This window comes from Pseudogymnoascus destructans, assembly GCF_001641265.1.
Source record: "Pseudogymnoascus destructans isolate 20631-21 unplaced genomic scaffold scaffold_3, whole genome shotgun sequence".
Lineage (NCBI taxonomy): Eukaryota > Fungi > Ascomycota > Leotiomycetes > Thelebolales > Thelebolaceae > Pseudogymnoascus > Pseudogymnoascus destructans.
Window position 1 is genome coordinate 1413059 of NW_020167522.1, and position 20962 is coordinate 1434020.

The 20962-nt window shown below is 46.3% G+C and overlaps 5 protein-coding genes across 5 annotated transcripts; 3 read left to right on the plus strand and 2 right to left on the minus strand.

Annotated features, from left to right (window-relative positions):
- Positions 1 to 95: 95 nt before the first annotated feature.
- RET3 (Golgi-to-ER vesicle coat component) lies at positions 96 to 823 on the plus strand (the record flags this gene model as incomplete). The annotated part of the gene is made up of 3 exons (XM_024465376.1): positions 96 to 219; positions 294 to 531; positions 580 to 823. The coding sequence occupies 3 exons, from the start codon at positions 96 to 98 to the stop codon at positions 821 to 823; spliced, it is 606 nt and encodes a 201-aa protein (XP_024327232.1).
- A 456-nt stretch (positions 824 to 1279) lies between these two features.
- Positions 1280 to 2764, minus strand: VC83_01703 (uncharacterized protein; the record flags this gene model as incomplete). Its single annotated transcript, XM_024465377.1, has 1 exon — positions 1280 to 2764. The coding sequence occupies one exon, from the start codon at positions 2762 to 2764 to the stop codon at positions 1280 to 1282; it is 1485 nt and encodes a 494-aa protein (XP_024327231.1).
- A 5077-nt stretch (positions 2765 to 7841) lies between these two features.
- On the plus strand, positions 7842 to 8568 carry VC83_01704 (uncharacterized protein; the record flags this gene model as incomplete). Its single annotated transcript, XM_024465378.1, has 2 exons — positions 7842 to 7887; positions 7955 to 8568. The coding sequence occupies 2 exons, from the start codon at positions 7842 to 7844 to the stop codon at positions 8566 to 8568; spliced, it is 660 nt and encodes a 219-aa protein (XP_024327226.1).
- Positions 8569 to 16343: 7775 nt separating this feature from the next.
- Positions 16344 to 17867, minus strand: VC83_01705 (uncharacterized protein; the record flags this gene model as incomplete). The annotated part of the gene is made up of 5 exons (XM_024465379.1): positions 16344 to 16371; positions 16432 to 17244; positions 17291 to 17550; positions 17621 to 17662; positions 17733 to 17867. 5 exons carry the CDS (start codon positions 17865 to 17867, stop codon positions 16344 to 16346), a joined length of 1278 nt encoding a protein of 425 aa, XP_024327225.1.
- Positions 17868 to 18724: 857 nt separating this feature from the next.
- VC83_01706 (uncharacterized protein) lies at positions 18725 to 19309 on the plus strand (the record flags this gene model as incomplete). The annotated part of the gene is made up of 1 exon (XM_024465380.1): positions 18725 to 19309. The coding sequence occupies one exon, from the start codon at positions 18725 to 18727 to the stop codon at positions 19307 to 19309; it is 585 nt and encodes a 194-aa protein (XP_024327228.1).
- Between the last annotated feature and the right edge of the window lie 1653 nt (positions 19310 to 20962).

The following is a 20962-nucleotide window of genomic DNA, read 5'->3' on the forward strand; positions in this document are numbered from 1 at the left end:
CAACTGCCCAAAGAGCCGCAATACCAAGCTGCCAGCTGCTATAACGCCTCACTCGCCCTGTTTTTTACTTCTGGCTTCGCAAAACCTCTGACACGATGGCGCCCAATATGTCTCTCTTTTCTGTCCAGGCGATAATTATCCTCGGGACCGAGGACGGAAACCGCATTTTCGCCAAGTACTTCAATGCCCCTCATCCAACCGCAGCTTCACATGGCCAATGTGCGTAATCCGATAGACTGCTCTCCAGAGCATCTTATAACCAACTTGCGAAACGTTTTCTAATTATATCACAGCTGTGTCGCCGTCGACCAATCCATACCCGGACGTGAAGGCCCAAAAAGCATTCGAGAAGGGCCTCCTGGAGAAGACAGCTAAGCAGACAGCCGATATCATATTATACGACAATAGAATAGTCTTGTACAAGTGCGAGTCGGATATTATGATGTACGTAGTGGGAGGAATGGAGGAGAATGAGATCATGCTCTACAATGTCGTCTTGGCCCTCCGCGACTCACTACACTTGCTATTCAAGTATGAATCCCCACCTACCCCTCGCGTGTCCCCAGCTAACTCCCCCAGGCAATCTGTCGACAAGCGTACAATCATCGAGAACTACGACCTGGTGTCCCTCGCGATCGATGAGATTGTTGACGACGGAATCATCCTCGAGACCGATCCCCTTATCATCACGACCCGTGTCAGCAGGGCGCCGGCGCAAGACGTCGCGCAGTTGAAGGGCATTGATCTCAGCGAGCAGGGCATGAATAACCTGGCACAGTTCGGAAAGGCTAAGCTGGGGGATTGGTTAAGGCAAGGCCTGTAATGGGTGTCAAGATGCGAACATGATTTCAGATGAAAGGTGAACCTCGGTACAACTGGCCGTATTGCAGCATAGAGAGTGCCATAGACGATAGCGCATGAGAGCTCTATCACGACCATGGAGCCAGACTGGAAAATGGGGGCGTTTTGGTGGAATTTAAGACTCGATACCGTATCTTTGATGGCCCCAGTTAAGAAGCCGATGGTGTGAAACGTGATAATGTTGGATTTTGCTCATGGTTTTAATTCCAGGCAGGCCTGTAGTTAGACAGTGGCTAACATTGCAATTCTGTAAACTTGGCTCTCAATTATATTTGAGGGGTGATATCATCTATAAATATTCAAAACGCCAGCACCCATAGGTGTAAATGAGGCTTCCTAAAAACAAGAATATGAGCCGCATGTAATCAACGCCGTATCCTCCATCATGTCCATGCGAGCATCTTCAGATGTATTATAATCAATAAATATGTTTCGTTATGCCGTCATCGCTGTGCCCCCGTCGCTCCGACGCAGCTTTCCTCGCCCGATTCATAACCGCCGCTGCGATACCGCCGCCATCTTCTTCGATCCCTTCAACAAAGATAACATCCACGCCGCGCTTGTCCATCTCCCTGAGCGCCGCAAACAATCCACTTGCTATGGTTTGGGTATCGCGGCCGAGATGAAAGTCGACAAGTTTGATACAGAAAGAGTTTGCACCATCGCAGTTAAAGAGATTGGCTGTGGAGTAGTCCAATTCCGCCAAACCATCGATTGTGGCCGTCTCGTTCCTACAGTGCTCTAGAACTTTGGTGGCTTCTCCACTCGAATTTCTTTCCCAACCTAGCCATTTATTCCAGTGCTTGGTACGTAGTATGCCAACGTTGAGATTAGTGGATGGAGCCTCTGCAATGAGTTCAACTTTTCCTAGCTCCTGTTTGCCACCGGCTCTCTTTCTGTGGTCGAGATGAAGAAACTTCATGCCGGGTGTTGATTGTGGAGTTGGGGAAAACCCGTCTTCGCACAATATAACGGTGGCGTTCGGGCTATAATGTTTATACTTCATACCAGGAGCACGGGGCGCAGACCCTCCGATTTCACTCTCATCTTTATAGCCTTTTTGCACGTTCTCCCAACCAGAACACTCCCTGATATCATCGATGCCGACTCCGCCGGGGCGAAGAATAAGTGGTGGATCTCGAAGCCCATCAATGACTGTGCTCTCGACACCAATATTGCAAGGCCCACCATCCAAGATATACTGGATCTTCCCGTTCAAGTCGTGTAATACGTGCTTCGCAGTAGTCGGGGACGGCTTCGTCGACGAGTTTGCTGATGGAGCTGCGACCGGGACGCCAGATAACTTGATCAGGGTCCGCGCAAGAGCAGAATCGGGCATACGTAGGCCAACCGTGTCCAGTCCAGCAGTGACTTCGGGGGCGAGGTAATTCGGCGGTTTCGGGAAAAGTAGAGTGAGCGGACCGGGCCAGAACTTATTTACCAGCTCGTTGTAGCGAGCCACATAAAGGCTCGTCTCTCGTGATATTGTCAAGCCCTTCGCCATCTCTGTGTACATGTCGAGGTCGGATATATGGACAATTAGAGGATTATCTGACGGCCTGCCTTTCGCTTTGTATATCCCTTGAACTGCTCTGCTGTCTCTTGCGTTTGCGCCCAGGCCGTATACTGTTTCTGTTGGGAAGGCAACTGGATAATTACCATCACGTATAGCCTTTGCCGCAGTCTCCATGTGCCGCATGGTCTCGGAGTTGTCGCTATCCACTGTCCATGTTTTGAGACTTGATCTTATATTGGCCGTCTGTAGAAACTCCCCGAATTTATGCGGGCCGACCTTGAGAACCTTTGTCTCTCCACACCCAACTGGTTTGTCACTTGGTTCACTTTGCACGCGGTTTATTGAGCTTCCACTTGAGGCAGACTCGCTTTGGTGAGATCGATCCATGGTGGCTTGAGAATGCATTGCACTGTGATGGCGAAGGGAATATGTGATTTGCGTTCTTGAGCGAAAGTATATACTCGATGAATTTGACAATAGGTACCTGTGCGGCCAGAGGTTGAGCATCTAGGGATTAGTGCCCGGTCCACGGATTCGAAGGGCAAAGACAGTCGCAGCAGTGAGCATCTTTCGTCTTGTACTGTAACTTTCGGATAACTTCAAGCAAACTAAGAGGCGGGGTTCTGAGAGTGCTGTATTGGGCTCCAATGACGCGTTGTTGACTCAAAATTATAATTTTCTAGGTGGGGCGAGGCTGTAGCTTGGCGAGGCTGACAGTTGTCAATGTTCATAAGCTGCCTGAACGGCTCAAAGTCCAGGGACCCTCGCAACAGGAGCTCGGAGAAACTCGTCATCGCTTTCAGAGTTTACAGCAATTATGAATAAAATATAGGCTATTGATAATCTTGGGTTGGATTATCATACTACAGCTGTTGTATTGGCGAGTTTCTTACGAATTGGGCAAAAGAAGGGAATATCACATGTAGGCTGCGCACTACTCGCTCAATACTCAGCTCACTCGCTCAGTGGGTTACTCAGCTGGGTGAGTAGCTGAACCTTTTACTCGACTCAGTGAGTGACGTCAATACTCAGTTACTCTGTAAAAACCCAGTGAGTACTCGGCTATCACGTGTAAGATTTATGCATCATGTGAACAGTCCCTCATATGATTAATATGTAATTGTCATACTGACATTCGTTGCACTCAGTTTGCTATCAAACTCAAGAGCAAACTTAGAAATCTCCTCCTCAAACCTACAAGTCACTATACATATTTTGGCTTGTCACACCAACAACTAGAGCAATACTACTCAACGATTGCTACAACCCTCTATGATTCATTACACGTCATTGCTCCTTACTTACTGGGCCGATATGACCACATAGCATATCTCTACAACCCTCTATGATTCATTACATGACATCACTCCTTAGTTACTGGGCTAATACTACACATGACATATCTCTATCAACTAGAGGCCTAGGAACATGAACGATAGCTCCAAAAGCTTCTACAACCGTCTATGATTCATTACACGTCATCGCTCTTTAGTTACCCACAAGATTGGTTAAGTTATGACATAATTTGTCTATAGGGGTACTCTGACCTTGGACCTCCTTTCACTTCCTATAGGCTAGGAACCTAGGAGATGGTTCTATGGGATTCTCTTACATCGACTACAGTTACCAAGCCTGATTAGTCATGGAAAGTCTTGGAAAATGAGAGAACTACACTCCTTTAGCATAAATAGGATTGCCCTTTCCTTAAGAAAGGGCAAGCAGACAATACAGTAAATCGACTATAACATACTTCCACGTCTTTTCCAAGCTTCCAAGCATTCATCTTGTTACTCCTTGTTTCTGAAAAGTCAGTGAGGTGTTAACCTCTGACTTACCCTTGAGTTCCCAGACTCAACATTTGTTGCAACTTGTCTGAACCACTTCACTACATCACACACCTGATTGCTGCATTGTGGAATAGTCTAAGCTACAACCCTTTAGCTCTGTTTCCTAAGACAGTGTGTTGTCTTAGTAAATTCATCCCTTCCTTGCGTGGCTAGATTCTCACATCTGGTGCACCCACCATTACAGTAATGCTGATTCTAAACAATAGAAGACACAGAGGTTTCTTGCGTAAGGTTGACTTGACAGAGGAGGCAGGGGATTAGACACAAAGGCTTTCCAAGTAACACGTTACAGTATTGTAAAGAATGCTATATTGAGTTGAGCACGAATGTAAGGACACAGGGCACCCAGCTCACAGTAATAGCATATGAGAGTGCGAGTCGGAGGCTAAACGGATGCTATCCTATAGGTCTACTAATCACGAAGCCAAACAAGAGCACAAGAACATAGCTCAGACCATGGCAAAGGTTTGGGAGTTTCTGCAGGATGAAATCACGCTCTCGCAAGCAAAAATGGAACATTTCGCGAACAAGAAAAGGAAACCTGCACCACGCTATCAAGTGGGAGACAGAGTATGGCTTTCAACTCGAAATATAAAGACACAGAGGCCATCAAAGAAGCTAGACCACAAGCAAGTGGGACCTTTTGAAATTCTAGAGCGAATTGGGCAAGTTGCATATCGGCTCAAACTTCCAAACAGCATGAAGATTCATCCAGTATTTCATGCCAATCTATTAAGACTTGACTCGAATGATGCAATCGAAGGGCAGCAACAGGAGCCAGAGCCTCCAGTCATTGTCAATGGCGAAGAGGAGTGGGAAGTGGACGAAATCCTCGACTCAAAAGTTATTCGAAAGAAGCTTTTCTACAAGGCAGCTTGGAAGAACTATCCACCGGATGAGACATGGTATACTGCAGAGAGCTTTGAAAATTCTCCAGAAGTTACCCAAGCATATCACAGAAAATACCCTCAGAAACCAAAATGAGAGCTGGAGACAATTGTTTTTTTTTGAAAATGGGATTTCTTGATCAGGAGATCAACTCTGGAGTTGGGGGGGGGTAGTGTTACGATATCAAGTGCGCCTTGCAGCTCGAGTGGGGGTTCAGGGGTGTGGGGAGCTTTCCGGGGTTGGAGCGAAGTTTTCAGTTGTGGAGTGAATTCATAATACCCAACTGGCGCCCTATGCCTTGGTGAACTGTGACAATGGTGAGGTGTTGCATAGGGTATTCGGGTACGGGTAGTGGGTGTAGAAATCCTTGTTGCTTAGTGACATTGGTGTGAGAAAGCCGGCATGTCACGCAGTTTCGTACATACCGCAAACAGTCCGCTTCCATCCCGACCCAATGATACTTTGGGGCGAGCAATTGGTAGGTTTTCCTGCCACTTGGATGTGCTGACGACACTTGATCGTGCGCTTCCCGGATCAGTTTCATACATAGGTCAGTGTGGCGATTCACACATAGGCGGCCTTTGTACAGGAGGAGCTGGTCATTCATCACGAATCCGTCCGGTAGGGGTTGTTTCGCGTGAGTCTCGGTGAACGACTTCCGATTGTCCGCACATAGCGCCTCTATTAAATTGAAGGGCACCTGGGGCTTGGGGGTGTCCATCGAATTAATGGATGCTATGTAGCTCTCGGCGAGTTCGGTGCTGATTCGGGGGTGTAGGCGGCTTGGACCTAACAATACCCTCGCCCTACTATCAAGTTTGACTTTCTGCTGCGTTACCAAGTCCTGGTCTCTTCGGCTCAGAATATCAGCCTTCTGGTTATTTTTGCCCGCGGTGTACGTAATGCAGAAGTTGAAGTCAGAGAGTAGCTCCATCCATCGAACCTGCTTCGCGGTGAGAACCTTGGTAGACATGAAATATTCCAGCGAACGGTGGTCAGTGTACACGTCAACTCGGTGGCGCACCGAAGCCAACTCGGGCCTCCATTTTCCGAAGGCCTTTACTATTGCGAATAGTTCCTTGTCGTGGATCTCCAAATTGATCTCATGTCCGAATAGGACATGACTGTAGAAGCTTACGGGGTACCACCGCTTGTCAGGGTGTTCTTGAGAGAGGATACCAGCTACGACTCCATCGGAGGAATCTGTCTCCAGCTTCGTAGGCAATTCGGGGTTGAAGTGGTGAAGTGCCTGTACTGCTAGGAGTTGCCAGCGCAATTCCTCAAAAGCAGCCTCGCATTCGTCTGTCCATCGGAACGGCTCCGAGGGACTAGTGATGGTGGTGAGGGGCTTTGCTATTTTGCCAAAGTTGCGAATGAATTGTCTATAGAAGCCACAGAATCCCAGGTAGGACTTCACACCCGTAACAGTGGTCGGTTGGATCCAGTTACGAAGGGGTTCAATTGTGTCAGGGTCCGCTTCGACACCGGAGGTAGTGAGAACATAACCCAAGTATTTTGTCCTGGTGACGTTGAACTCGCATTTATTCAAATCGGCTTGGAATCCAGCTCCATTCCAGCATCTTGTTAGGGAAATCACAGAAGACTTCAAGTCCAATCTTTGCTTCCAGCAATCTGCTATCCTAGTTCTTCAGGAAGCTGCTGAATGCTTCCTCATTCGAGAATTTGAGAATATGATGTTTAAACATAGTGACAGGGACATACTAACAGTTATAGTGGCAAACCTCATCGCTATTCATGCGAAGAGAGTGACAATTCAGACAAAGGATATGATATTGGTTCGGCGTTTGCAGGATATGATGTTTAATCATGGAGCTGTGGGCTTAATCGATGGAGATGTCTCTCATCCAGGAATGAAGGTCAGATGAGTTCTGGCAACCTTCTGGTAACCTGGTACCTAAAGGCCAAAGGTTATAGTGTGGAATAGGACATCAACAATATGGGAATGGAGTTATGGAGTTATGGCATCTTGATCAATGAAGTCGCGCCCCATTTTTAACATAAGTAATGGCTAATCAAACATGTGATATAACTGAGTTGCCAAGACCCATACTAGGTACTCAGAAAGTGAGTAATCCTCATTCAACAATACTCGGGACATGAGTGAGTAACTCAGCTGGGTGAGAAAAATTCTACTACTCGACTCGTGAGTACCCAGTGCGCAGCCTAATCACATGCATGGTCCCTTTCTTGGCCTTTTCAACGACACGATCAACAACAGCATCCGGATAATGACAAGTGGTCGGGCTAATACGAAGTTGGATTAATACAACACCCAGGACGTAAATATAACTGATGGCCAATAGCCCGCTTGAAGCCACAAGGTTTAGGGCCAAAAATGGGCGCCGGGCAAACGATCAAATATGATGGCATGACTGGCCGGAGAAAATCTACCAGTCCAGGGCTAAATCTTTAAATACTCCAGCGGTGGGTTGCGGCGAAACCTTTCACGGAGCTATATGAGGGGCATGCAGCATCCTGTAGCTATAGCAGATCTTCTTGAACTTACGCACCAATCACAACCAATGCTTGAACGATAGACAGAGGGGAAACAAAAGCTGAGGGGGTAATTCGCGGGGAACCCAGAAATAAACAACAAGATGCACTGGCAAACCAACCTCCTGCCAAAGAGTGTGAGGTTGCAGACTACGAGGTGACCTTTAAAACAATCTATGTCCCACCAACGAACTACAATACTCCAAAAACTCTTTATGGGTGCACAGTTCAACTGGAGGATGGGATTCTTCTGGCAACATGGTAAGTATCATTGGCTTTTTTCCAGTATGAATCCAGCGTTGAGCTTGACTGACACGTTTTTTTCAAGGGAAAACTACTCCCCCGAACCGCCTTTGGTCTACTTCCCTATATACAAAAGTACTGATAAAGGGCGAGACCTGGGCTCCTTTCTCTACTGTCACTGACCTGGTGAACGGCTGGGGGCTGCGCTACCAGCCGGATCTGTATCTCCTCCCACAGGCAATCGGCAAGGGAACAGTTATTTGTTCGGCGTATTCTATCCCTACGGATCTTAGTCAGACCAAGATCGATGTCTATCCATCCGTGAACGGCGGAAAGACATGGTCATTTCTCTCTACTGTCGCTTCTGGGGGAGTTGCCTTGTCGAACAATGGCGAGACCCCAATATGGGAGCCATTCATGATGGTCTACGACAACCAGCTTGTCATGTACTACTCCGACCAGCGCGACCCAGCATATGGCCAAAAGATTGTCCACGAAGTCAGCGCCGATGGTGTGACCTGGGGCCCCGTGGTCAACGATATTGCATACTCGACCTATGAACATCGCCCTAGAATGCCGACCGTCGCAGCTCTGCCCAACGGCCAATATATCATAACTTATGAATACGGATTAGGCCCTAATCCCACGGGCAGCGGAGCGTTCATCTTAACGTATTATCTCCAGCCCCCTCACATTTGACTCGGCACCAGGGCAAATCCTCAATGTGGGGGGAATCGTTCCACCTCGTCCCCATATTAATGCAGACTCTTGGGTCATGTACTCGACTCTGCAGTCAAGAGCCTACACAAGACATCTAAGAGTCATGGATAACCCGGATTACTTGTGACAGTGCATTGATGTATGTGATGTTGATTAATTGAGGCAAGAGAGCTGCTCTATGGAATCTCTACGTGTGGAGGTGCTCGCTAGTCGAGTTCACTCAACCACGTCGTGCGGGCTCAATACCCAGAACCTCCAGAGTTCCTCACACCCCCCAGGACGCATAAGACGTGCCTCTGTATTGCATTGTACTATTTTACATTGTGATATTCTCGATATCTGTCATTTTGACCAAACCCAGCTGTTGAATGAAACGTGCATGCTTGACAGGAAACAATGGCTTTGTAAGACCGTCTGCAACCATATCATCTGTTGCAATGTATTCCAATTTGACCATTCCCTTTGCGACTTGCTGTCTGATGTAGTGCCAATAAACTTCAATATGCTTCGTACGTGCATGGAATTGAATAGGCTGAGTGAGTGAGATAGCTGGTTTGTTGTCTCCATGAATGACAACAGGGTGAAGGTCAGGACCGAAGTATTTAAGCTCTGTGAGCAATTGTTGAATCCAGGCAGCCTCCTTGGCAGCGTAGGTCATGGCAATATACTCAGCCTCTGTTGATGAAGTAGCGGTAAGAGTCTGTTTACCGCTTTTGTATGTTACAATGCCACCTGCAGCTTTGAAAACATATGCATGAGAGCTTGCTCTGTTGTCGGAGTTGTCTGCAAATGCGGCATCGCTGTAGCCCACGAAATCAAGTCCTGGTGGACCAAATCGACCATCTTGAAATTGATCAAGGGTAAGAGTGGTTTGTGGAGCTTGAAAGCAAATTGCAAGGTCTGGAAAGCTCTTAAGGTATCGCAAGACATGTAAGGCGTGATCCATATGTTGCTGGCTTGGATTGTTTGCGAATTGACAGAGCTTATGAGTTGCAAAAGCAATGTCAGCGCGTGTAGTATTTGCAGCATAGCCAAGAGCACCGATCATACTCTGGTATTCCTGACGTAAATTCTCATCTATTGAACCGGTAAAAGGCTTAAGATGAACGCCATCAGGCTGCATAGGGTGAGAAGCTCCTTTGCAGTCTTCCATATAGTACTGCTTGAGAATTTTCTGAATATAGGTCTCCTGCGAAATGTGCATGGTTTTGCGAGTGCGATCACGGGTGATTTTCATTCCGAGGTAATGGTTAAGTGGACCAAGGTCACGGAGTTCGTATTTATCGCAGAGCTGTTGCTTCATCTCTGTGACAGTTTGGAGGTTGCGGTGGATGAGTATAATATCATCAACGTAGATGATGATGATTCCACCGTGCTTATGATGTTGAAAGACACAAGGATCTGCATTAAGAGGCTGGTATCCGAGAGAAACGAGGAATGTAGTGATTTCTTGTTGCCATAAAAGAGGTGCTTGCTTAAGTCCATAAAGAGCCTTAAGAAGACGAGCAACAAGGGCACGGCCGTGTGCATCTGTAGATTGAAATCCAGGTGGAAGGCGAATGTAGATATTATCGTTGTCGATGGGACTATTAATAAAAGCACAGACAACATCGAGCTGAATACATTCGAGGTCATAGATTGTAACAATGGCCATGAGGAGTTTGAAGGTGGCTGCACGTACAACAGCTGCATATGTCTCGAGATAGTCTAATCCCGGACGCTGTTTGTCACCACGGACAACAAGACGAGCTTTGCAAGAAGCTAATTTGCCTTCTGCATCAGCCTTGTATTTGAATACCCATTTCACAGGGAGAACACGTTGGTCTTTATGATGTAGAGTTTGAGTCCAAGTGTGATTTTTGACGTGTTGAGAGATCTCCTTATCCGTAGCTTGCTTCCACTGTTCACTAAAAGGATGGGCCATAGCCTCTTTCCAAGTGCGTGGTTCAAGAGGAAGATCTTGAATGTTTGGTTTATGATCCATTCCTGCAGCAAAGCAATATGCGACTGTAGGTGGAAGAATACAGAGAGCGTGTCCGTGGTTTTGACGCTTCTTTGCAAGATTATCTTTTTGTTGTTGCAAAGCTTGAGTATATTGCTGACCTTTCTCTGTCTGTTTAACTTTGCGTTTTGAGTGAGAGGAAGAGGAGACAGGTTGATCCTGAATATGGAGACGGTGTTCGTGTAAGGCAGGTTGAGGTAGATCAAGTTGTTGCTGTTGAGTAGGAGGTGGATCGATGAAAGACATGTCTTCAAATTCCTGCTCGAGAAGAGTCTGTCGACCAAGTTGTGGGAGTTGAATCTCTTGATTTGCAAGCGGAGTAGGATCTTCATGAGTAGATTCACAGTCTGATCCTGGTGGTGAAGAATCTTGAGGCGAAATCACCCCCCCATATGTTAGAGTGTGAAGATCAAGAGGAAGAACACCCCCCGAATCTACAGGGAGATCTGGATGGAAGTGGTCAGCATTAAGAGTAATATATCCAGAATCATCTTCGTCATCTGTATCCTCGCTGTCGAAAGTTGCAAGCGGGTGCACTGGATTGATTTCGTTCTCATTAAATGTGACGTGAGAGGTGCGGATGACTTTGTTTTGCGTGAGGATGTAGATTCGATAAATGTGATCACCTTCGTAGCCAACGAGTTTGCCCTTCTGAGCTCAGACATGGAACTTCTGTCCTTGAACTCTCTTTTGCTTTGGTATGTAAACATAAGCTGTACAGCCAAATGTACGCCAGTGAGCAATGTTAGGGAGAATATGAGTTTGTTCGCAGAACTCAGAAAGCACTTGATGTGGTGTCTTTGAATTTTCGTTCTTGCGAGTAGGTGTTCTGTTCATGCTTTTGAGAGCTGTTATGAAAGCTTCTGGCCATATCTTGTATGGAAGTCCACTGCCTTGGATCATGGATCTGAGACGGACTTCCGTAGTATGGTTCGCCGTCTCGGCTTTGCCGTTCTGATATGAGTGGTATGGAGCCGATGGTTCATATTTGATTCCATACTTCTGACAAACCTCTTGAAGTTGTTGTTGTGAGAACTCTGTTCCTCCGTCAATGCGAAGTCTCTTGATGTGAGATCCCATCTGGTTGTGGTAGAAGTTGATGAACTTAATCAAAGCAGGAAAGGCATCACTCTTATTATTATAAGCTTCTCCCCATCGGTATCCTGAAAAATCATCTGTAAAAAGAATGAAGTATTTCTCTCCACGGTGTCCAGTGTTTGTAAGTGGGCCAACTGTATCACAGTGGATAAGATCTCCAACTGCAGTTGTCTTCTCTTGTGGTTGGTGAGAGATCTTCTGTTGTGCTTTTGTAAGATGGCATGTTTCACAGAACTGTTGTTCTCCAGTAAGCTTGTAGCCAAGTTGCTTTGCAAGATTATGGATGGAATCCCATCCTGCATGTGCAAGGCGTCGATGAAGGAGATTGATGTTAATGGAGATGATGGTGGGAACAACAGGTAAAGCAAGTGTACCCTGATCGATGTGTTGATCGCCAATGCCCATGACTTGTGGGCAGTAAAGCTGAAGAGTAGGATGGAATGGTGTGTACATGACTTCGATCCCTGTCTCCTTAAGACGGAACGTCATAGTGTCTCCCATCCAGATGATTGCATTCTCTGTTCTAAACTGCAACACCTTGGCTGAGATGATGCTAACAGGAATGGTGGGCGCGTAGTAGACTTCTGTAATCTGACGCGTAACATGGTTGCCATCTGTATCAACAGTGATAAGTTGAACTGTTCCCTTTTGATGTGCAAAGACAGATCCATTTGCGGATTCAACTTGCAATGGGACGATATTTTGTAACGAGATGAAGGCATCTTTGTTGTTGCAAAGATGATAGCATGATCCGGTATCGACGATCCACATCTCCTTATACCATGATTGTGAAGTAGAGAGAACAAGTGAAGGTGTAGATGCAGGAGATGGAAGCATTGCCATAGTTATGATGCCTCTCTTAGAGTTCTTCTTGGCCGTCTTCTGATTGTTGTATTTCTCTACCCATTCTGCCTTTGGTGTGAATCCTGCAATTGTGCTCAACTCGGGGTGGAGATGAAAGCATTTGTCAACTGTATGGGATTTGCCACAGCATGGACACTTGTCACGTGTGTTTTGACAGTGTTGTGGTTTTGACTTTGTATGTTCCTTGTTGTGACCATTAAAGTTGACAAGGTTTCCATCATTCTTCTGCTTTGATTCATCAAGAACAGTGTTGATGCAGTCGTTGATGTCTGGCACTTTGCCATTGCGAAACTCTTGTCTCATAGTAGCAGCCCAAACAGGATAGAAGTTGGAGAGGATGTGGATAAACTGGAGAGTTCTGACGGTGTCGGTAATGTCGCATTTGGCTTCATTTGCTGCAGCCAGGAGTGATGACCATTTGTTGATAAACTTATCCAGTCCCTTGCCATCCCATGTACAGTTGATCCAGTTTGTATAGTGCACTAGCATCTGCACAGGACCTTCTGTATCATAGCGGGTTGTGATGAGGTCGAGCATCTCCTTTGCACTTTCAAGATCTTGGATTTGTGCAGTGAGTGTAGCTGGAACTGAAGTGACGATGACGAGTCGAGCTTTTGCATCGTTGGCTTTCCATTTGTTGTAAGTGAGACTCTGAGCTCCGATGCGAGCCTCAATCTTTGAGTCTTTGAATTCGCCATCTTCATCGAGGTATTCTTCGAGGATGTTAGGCTTTTGGGGTTGAGTTGTATGGCCTGAGACGATGTCCCTGTAATGGTGGGTGCACCAGATATGAGAATCTAGCCACCCAAGGAAGGGATGAATTTACTAAGACAACACACTGTCTTAGGAAACAGAGCCAAAGGGTTGTAGCTTAGACTATTCCACAACGCAGCAATCAGGTGTATGATGTGGTGAAGTGGTTTAGACAAGTTGCAACAAATGTTGAGTCTGAGAACTCAGGGGTAAGTCAGAGGTTAGCACCTCACTGACTTTTCAAAAACAGAGAATAACAAGATCAATGCTTGGAAGCTTGGAAAAGACGTAGAAGTATGTGCTAGTGGATTTACTGTATTGTCTGCTTGCCCTTTCTTAAGGAAAGGGCAATCCTATTTATGCCAAAGGAGTGTAGTTCTCTCATTTTCCATGACTTTCCATGACTAACCAGGCTTGGTAAATGTATTAGAAATCAAGTGCGACCCACAACTAGCTTGCTAATCATGTAGTGAACATAAGAGAATCCCATAGAACCATCTCTTGGGTTCCTAGCCTATAGGAAGTGAAAAAGAGGTCCAAGGTCAGAGTACCTATAGACAAATTATGTCATAACTTAACGAATCTTGTGGGTAACTAAGGAGCGATGACGTGTAATGAATCATAGAGGGTTGTAGAAGCTTCTAGAGCTATCGTTCATGTTCCTAGGCCTCTAGTTGATAGAGATATGTCATGTGTAGTATTAGCCCAGTAACTAAGGAGTGATGTCATGTAATGAATCATAGAGGGTTGTAGAGATATGCTATGTGGTCATATCGGCCCAGTAACTAAGGAGAAATGACGTGTAATGAATCATAGAGGGTTGTAGCAATCGTTGAGTAGTATTGCTCTTGTTGTTGGTGTGACAAGCCAAAATATGTATAGTGACTTGTAGGTTTGAGGAGGAGATTTCTAAGTTTGCTCTTGAGTTTGATAGCAAACTGAGTGCAACGAATGTCAGTATGACAGCTATCCTATAGGTCTACTACGAAGGATACAAAAAAGATGAAGGGGGAACCCCGTTGAGTCTGTTTCCTTAAGTACGCGAAACGGGCCCGACTCGGTTGTCCCAACCCTAGCCCTGAACCTTCCACCGCAACAGGTCGGCATCGACCCTGAACCCTACACCCTTACCGTCCCCCATGCTGTAACTCGCTATGTGCTCCTCTACTGGTTCGAAACCACACCGAGTCGGATTTCATGCTTGTAGTGACCGTAACAGCTCTGAGGCAGGTTCTTCGAGTATCTAGGTAAGGAGGCGTCCTTACATGTTTCTCCCATATTTTTCGATCATATTGGAAGTCCGCTTGTAGGTTTCGAAGCTCTTCCTTCTGGTCGTCTGTGAGAGATCCGTATGTAATTGGTATGATTGGTTGGGAGGCTTCGATTGATGGTTGGGCTGTCTGACTTGATGTTGCTCTTGTTGACACCCGTGGAGTAGTCTGAGGGACCACGCCACTACTGGCCTGAGCTGCAGTCTGTACGAAGTTAGGAACTGGCCTAACAGGTGGTACGAGAATAGGGGGGTCATCTAATGCTGGATTAATATAACTCCACACTCCTGTCTCCATTGAAGCTGTCTTAATCGTCTCTAGCCACTCATCCCAGTCTTTTGGGTTGGTAAGGACCACCCCCACCTTCTGTAGGGTCGCCATTATGATGGTGATCGACTCCTAGGAGGGGTGTGAGGTCTGTACGATGTTTGAAGACGTTCAAAATGCGACCTAGATGTGCTCCGGGCTCATAACTGTTGAGTAATAAATGTATGTATTCCTGACTATGTAACCTATACTTGGCTTTACCGATAATCCCTATGGAGATCACGTGAGATCATGTGACTATTACAACAATATCCATGATGTTGGGAAAAGAGGACGGGCACCGTGGGATACGGTGGCATTTTGGCCCTAAAATGACGGCTTTTCCCAGTGTTACCGTCGGGCTCCCCAATTGGTGCTTGACGTGAGCCGCTTGCCTCAGAACCCCGACGCATTGGGTTTTGAGCCCAAACCCTTCTGCTACTTAGGGCGTTTGGGTAGGTCCTCCGAATAACATAAATAATACGTAGGCTCCGTAGATAGTGTAGTAATTCAATTGATCTATATACTATATTTGCTGTATTCTACTGTGAAGTTTCTGCTCCGTTGCCCGAAGGATTGATTACGGTAGTCGGAGATTACCACACAAATTTGTGTGTAGTTCCCCGTATTCCGCAATTACCTCCAACACATGATATCCAATGTTATCCATCACGTGAGGTTGCAGCCGTAAGCGCTAGCCATAGCACTAGCACTTAGCCGTAACATCGCCTTCAAGAGAAGGGTTTCAATCATTTGCACGTGGAACTACAGTTGTTCTACACCGGGCAGAGCTCTATAAGACTGAGCTAGATATTATGACTTTACGTGCAGTAGAGCAGAAGGCAGCAAAGGCAAGGGCACGGAAATCACTACAGAAAGGAGGGCAGTTATATGCATCAGATGCACGGAAAATTCGGGGAAGAGAAGGAAGCAAAGTTGCAAGCAAAAGCAGACGGGCAAGAGCAGCAAGTGAATCGGACCAAGTAGTAAAGCAGCTACAAGCGCAAGCACGTAAAATCGAAATTAAGAGCGTAAGGTTGAGAGGAAGCGGGTAGCACAGCGGAAGAAGGAATGGTTGAAATCAAAAGTGATAATTTTACGGTATAGTAAGGATCAAAGTGATAGTAGTAGCGATAGTGGCAGTAGCGATAGCGATAGTAGTTCTATTGATTTTATGTTTGAATTATATAGTTATATAGTTTCTTTATAAGGCGTCTTTTTCTTCGTTTTATGTGTCGCACATCTTGCTGTCGCACGCACAACTTGCTGTCGCCACCTATGAGCGAAGCGAGTGGGTGGAACACCGAGTAGTTGGTGTTTTATTTCAATCAAAGGCGCTCCCTCACTCAGAGCTATAATCAATGCGCTAGTTACTCGTAAACAGGGCTGAAAGGATAAATGTTATGGGCTTAAATTGCCGATATCAACCGTCAGAGATGACGGTCCCTCTTCATGGTACTTTACTCCCCACAGAGTGTCTTAATAAGCCTGCGCAAATATCCAGTCAGTTTCACACTCAAGAGGCCGCCATATAGCTATTTAACTCACCGCTTCACCCCTTCCTCTACCTTGCCCTTCTCATGTGAGAAGATCAACCTGAACCAACCTGGCCTCTCTGCCCATTCAGCCCCCGGGTTTAGAAAAATACCACCTTCCAACAACCTCCCAGCAAGCATCTTTTCCCTCTCGGCATCTTTTTGGGTCCCCTCTGACAGCGGTAAAAACCTGGACAAATCGATCCACAGGAAGAACCCCGCCCTGCCCCCTTTCCAGTATGTAATCCCCACTTTATCCAGCATGCGGGTCACCAGCTCGTAGTTTTCCGCCAGTTTGATGTGGGACAATTTAATAGTATCTTCTACGAAATTATCATCCTCTAACATCGCAAGCACAATTGCACAGCTCGGCCCGCTAGGTGCATGGAGCAGACCAATCGCTTCAAAGGCCTGCTGGACTTCATCATTCCTGGTCACTAGGGCCGCTATATGAAGGCCAGGGGCACCAAAGTCTTTGCTAAAACCATACCCGACGTGCAGGTATCTCGGGTCGATGATTCCAATAGTATCGATCTCGATGACAGAGGTGAACGGCGCGCTTGAAGGATCAGCTGTTTCAAAGGCGGTCAGAGCATACACTTCGTCGGAGATTAAATGCAGATTGTGCTGGGCACAGAATTTCATGAGCGCAATAAGGGTAACCTTGGGATAGCACCGGCCAGAGGGATTGTGTGGGTTGCAGATTAGGATGGCCCGAGGATTGGTACCATCTGCTTTGGCTTGAGCAAGACGGAGAGCGTATTTCTCTACCACAGTCTCTGAAAATGGATCCGTATCATCCATGTTGGCATATAGCGTTTTGCATCTAATTTAATTAGCTTGGCAAATGAGAAACTGGGACGGATATATACTGAGCAACGATCGTCAAGTCATTTTCAAATTTTCCATAAATTGGCCGCATAAGTAGGATGCCATCTCCAACATCTCCCAACATGAAAGCCAGCATTGAACAGATTGCCGTAACGCCATTTGCAATACCAACTTCCTTAATACCCACAGGTACGGTAGGATTGAAATACTTGTTGATATGCTTTGCTACCGCTCTCCTCAGATCAACACCTCCAATAGTGGTTCCTGTATATGTTGTAGCGGTGAATTCATCGATTTTGAACTGCAGACAAGTTTTAGCCTTAAATAGAGCGGCACCAGCTATGCAGTGCAGATGAGCTTATGTTACTTACATGCTTATTGATGAAGTCAACAACGTTTCCGTGGATTAAGTGCTTAAAATTCCTGTCAGCTATGGCTTCTCAAAGCATCAAAGCATCAAAGCATCATAGCATTAAAACTTACGTTTTCAGATAAACCAAGAGATATCACTCCTGATGGATTTGACTTCCCATCATAGACATTGTCGGTGATTTCCGGGATGCTGACGTCGTAGGCAGAAAAGGAGCGTTGGCCACGTCCTGATAATGTAGTGGCCATTATAAATTATCCAGGGAGATGATCAAGAGGTCAGTTGGCAGCAGTGTACGAAATGTAAGAAGCTTAACTGGGAAGACCGAAGGTTGGTTCATTAGGTGTTGAATTTGTTCCCCTCCAAGGTAATGCGATTTAACCTGGCACGATGCGGTGACCATGGAAAGATAATCAATTATTCCGGAATATTCCCCGGGGCTGTTCTGGATGAGGTCTCACAAGATAATCGCGATGAAACTTGTGCAAGTTATGATATAATTGAGGTTTGAGGCAGGTGGGGGAGGCCCAGGCGGGGTAGTTATGAAGCTAATCGTGGCCAAGTGGATACCTTGGACAGCTTCGGGAGCCGATCATGACCCCCCTCCATCGCCCCCATTCCCGCCGCCCATGGTCTGGTGTAACCGTTGATGAGAATTCAGGCTCTCGCATCGCCCAGTAAAGATCGAATGTGGTGAATACGTACTGAATAATGAGGAGTTACAGAATTAGGCATTTTAATAATGCAGCAGAGTTATACTTGCCCCATGAGTACTTGTTGTCAAGTGAGGGGTGCGGCAGGCAGTGAAATAAAGCATCGTTGCTGTAGGTATTTATATATCTTGTCTAGAATGTACGGCAAATAAAACGGGCTTCCGGTGGGCCGGACATCTCAGACAACAATTGCCTTAAAAAGACAGCGGAATAGGGATAACTACGAGGGTGATAGTAAACGAACCTAGTGATTCAAGTAGTAGAGGTGAATAGAATAGATCGAGTGCTGATACAGAAGCTATGTTTCTTTTCTATCTCCTATCCGCGAACTAGTCTTAAATGCTCCTTCCCCAATGCTCCTTCCCTAATGCTCGTCTAATGCACCTTCCCTAATGCTCCATTCCTCTAATGTCCTCTTACTAACGCTCCTTCCTCGGGGCACTTTCCTCAAGCTCCTTCCTCAAGCTCCTTCCTCAAGCTCCTTCCTCAAGCTCCTTCCTCAAGCTCCTTCCTCAAGCTCCTTCCTCAAGCTCCTTCCTCAAGCTCCTTCCTCAAGCTCCTTCCTCAAGCTCCTTCCTCAAGCTCCTTCCTCAAGCTCCTTCCTCAAGCTCCTTCCTCAAGCTCCTTCCTCAAGCTCCTTCCTCAAGCTCCTTCCTCAAGCTCCTTCCTCAAGCTCCTTCCTCAAGCTCCTTCCTCAAGCTCCTTCCTCAAGCTCCTTCCTCAAGCTCCTTCCTCAAGCTCCTTCCTCAAGCTCCTTCCTCAAGCTCCTTCCTCAAGCTCCTTCCTCAAGCTCCTTCCTCAAGCTCCTTCCTCAAGCTCCTTCCTCAAGCTCCTTCCTCAAGCTCCTTCCTCAAGCTCCTTCCTCAAGCTCCTTCCTCAAGCTCCTTCCTCAAGCTCCTTCCTCAAGCTCCTTCCTCAAGCTCCTTCCTCAAGCTCCTTCCTTCCCAGATGCTCTAACACTAAAGAAGTTAGCATAGACACAAGTAGATGGCAATTGGTATTAATAGATCTGCGAGGGCATGAATAGTTTTATATTGATGATGTAGATAAGCCCCTTCATCTCAACGTTATCTTCATAAGATATCTAAGTTACAAATTCTGCAACTTCATGACACTATCCGTCACATAATTATCGCCATTCAAAAATCTAGCACTCATGATTAACAAGTTGAGGAACTCTGGAGGTTCTGGGTATTGAGCCCGCACGACGTGGTTGAGTGAACTCGACTAGCGAGCACCTCCACACGTAGAGATTCCATAGAGCAGCTCTCTTGCCTCAATTAATCAACATCACATACATCAATGCACTGTCAGGTTATGAGCCCGGGTCGCGTATGCACCCATATAACAAAGCAGTCATTGGTTTGATTCAACGATCAACTTTGTGGAAGTCATTGGAAAGCTCTTTGAGTATCCTCACAACTTATCACATATCAACAAACCCGTCGATCTCACCTCAACCAAGGCGTGTCGACAACAACATCAACAACCACCTCAACCCCACCCTTTCCTCCAGATAAAATTGGCTAACTCAAAATAACGGTCAAGATGGAGAAAGACCCCAAGATTCCGAAACTTGAAGGCTCCAAGAACTACAAGACTTGGAGAGCAACCTTGCGCATGTACCTCGAATCACTCTCACTTTGGGACATCGTCTCAGGCCATACAACTCAACCCCAAAAGCCTAACATCCTCGAAGAATACCTCGATGAAGATGGCGAATTCAAAGACTCAAAGATTGAGGCTCGCATCGGAGCTCAGAGTCTCACTTACAACAAATGGAAAGCCAACGATGCAAAAGCTCGACTCGTCATCGTCACTTCAGTTCCAGCTACACTCACTGCACAAATCCAAGATCTTGAAAGTGCAAAGGAGATGCTCGACCTCATCACAACCCGCTATGATACAGAAGGTCCTGTGCAGATGCTAGTGCACTATACAAACTGGATCAACTGTACATGGGATGGCAAGGGACTGGATAAGTTTATCAACAAATGGTCATCACTCCTGGCTGCAGCAAATGAAGCCAAATGCGACATTACCGACACCGTCAGAACTCTCCAGTTTATCCACATCCTCTCCAACTTCTATCCTGTTTGGGCTGCTACTATGAGACAAGAGTTTCGCAATGGCAAAGTGCCAGACATCAACGACTGCATCAACACTGTTCTTGATGAATCAAAGCAGAAGAATGATGGAAACCTTGTCAACTTTAATGGTCACAACAAGGAACATACAAAGTCAAAACCACAACACTGTCAAAACACACGTGACAAGTGTCCATGCTGTGGCAAATCCCATACAGTTGACAAATGCTTTCATCTCCACCCCGAGTTGAGCACAATTGCAGGATTCACACCAAAGGCAGAATGGGTAGAGAAATACAACAATCAGAAGACGGCCAAGAAGAACTCTAAGAGAGGCATCATAACTATGGCAATGCTTCCATCTCCTGCATCTACACCTTCACTTGTTCTCTCTACTTCACAATCATGGTATAAGGAGATGTGGATCGTCGATACCGGATCATGCTATCATCTTTGCAACAACAAAGATGCCTTCATCTCGTTACAAAATATCGTCCCATTGCAAGTTGAATCCGCAAATGGATCTGTCTTTGCACATCAAAA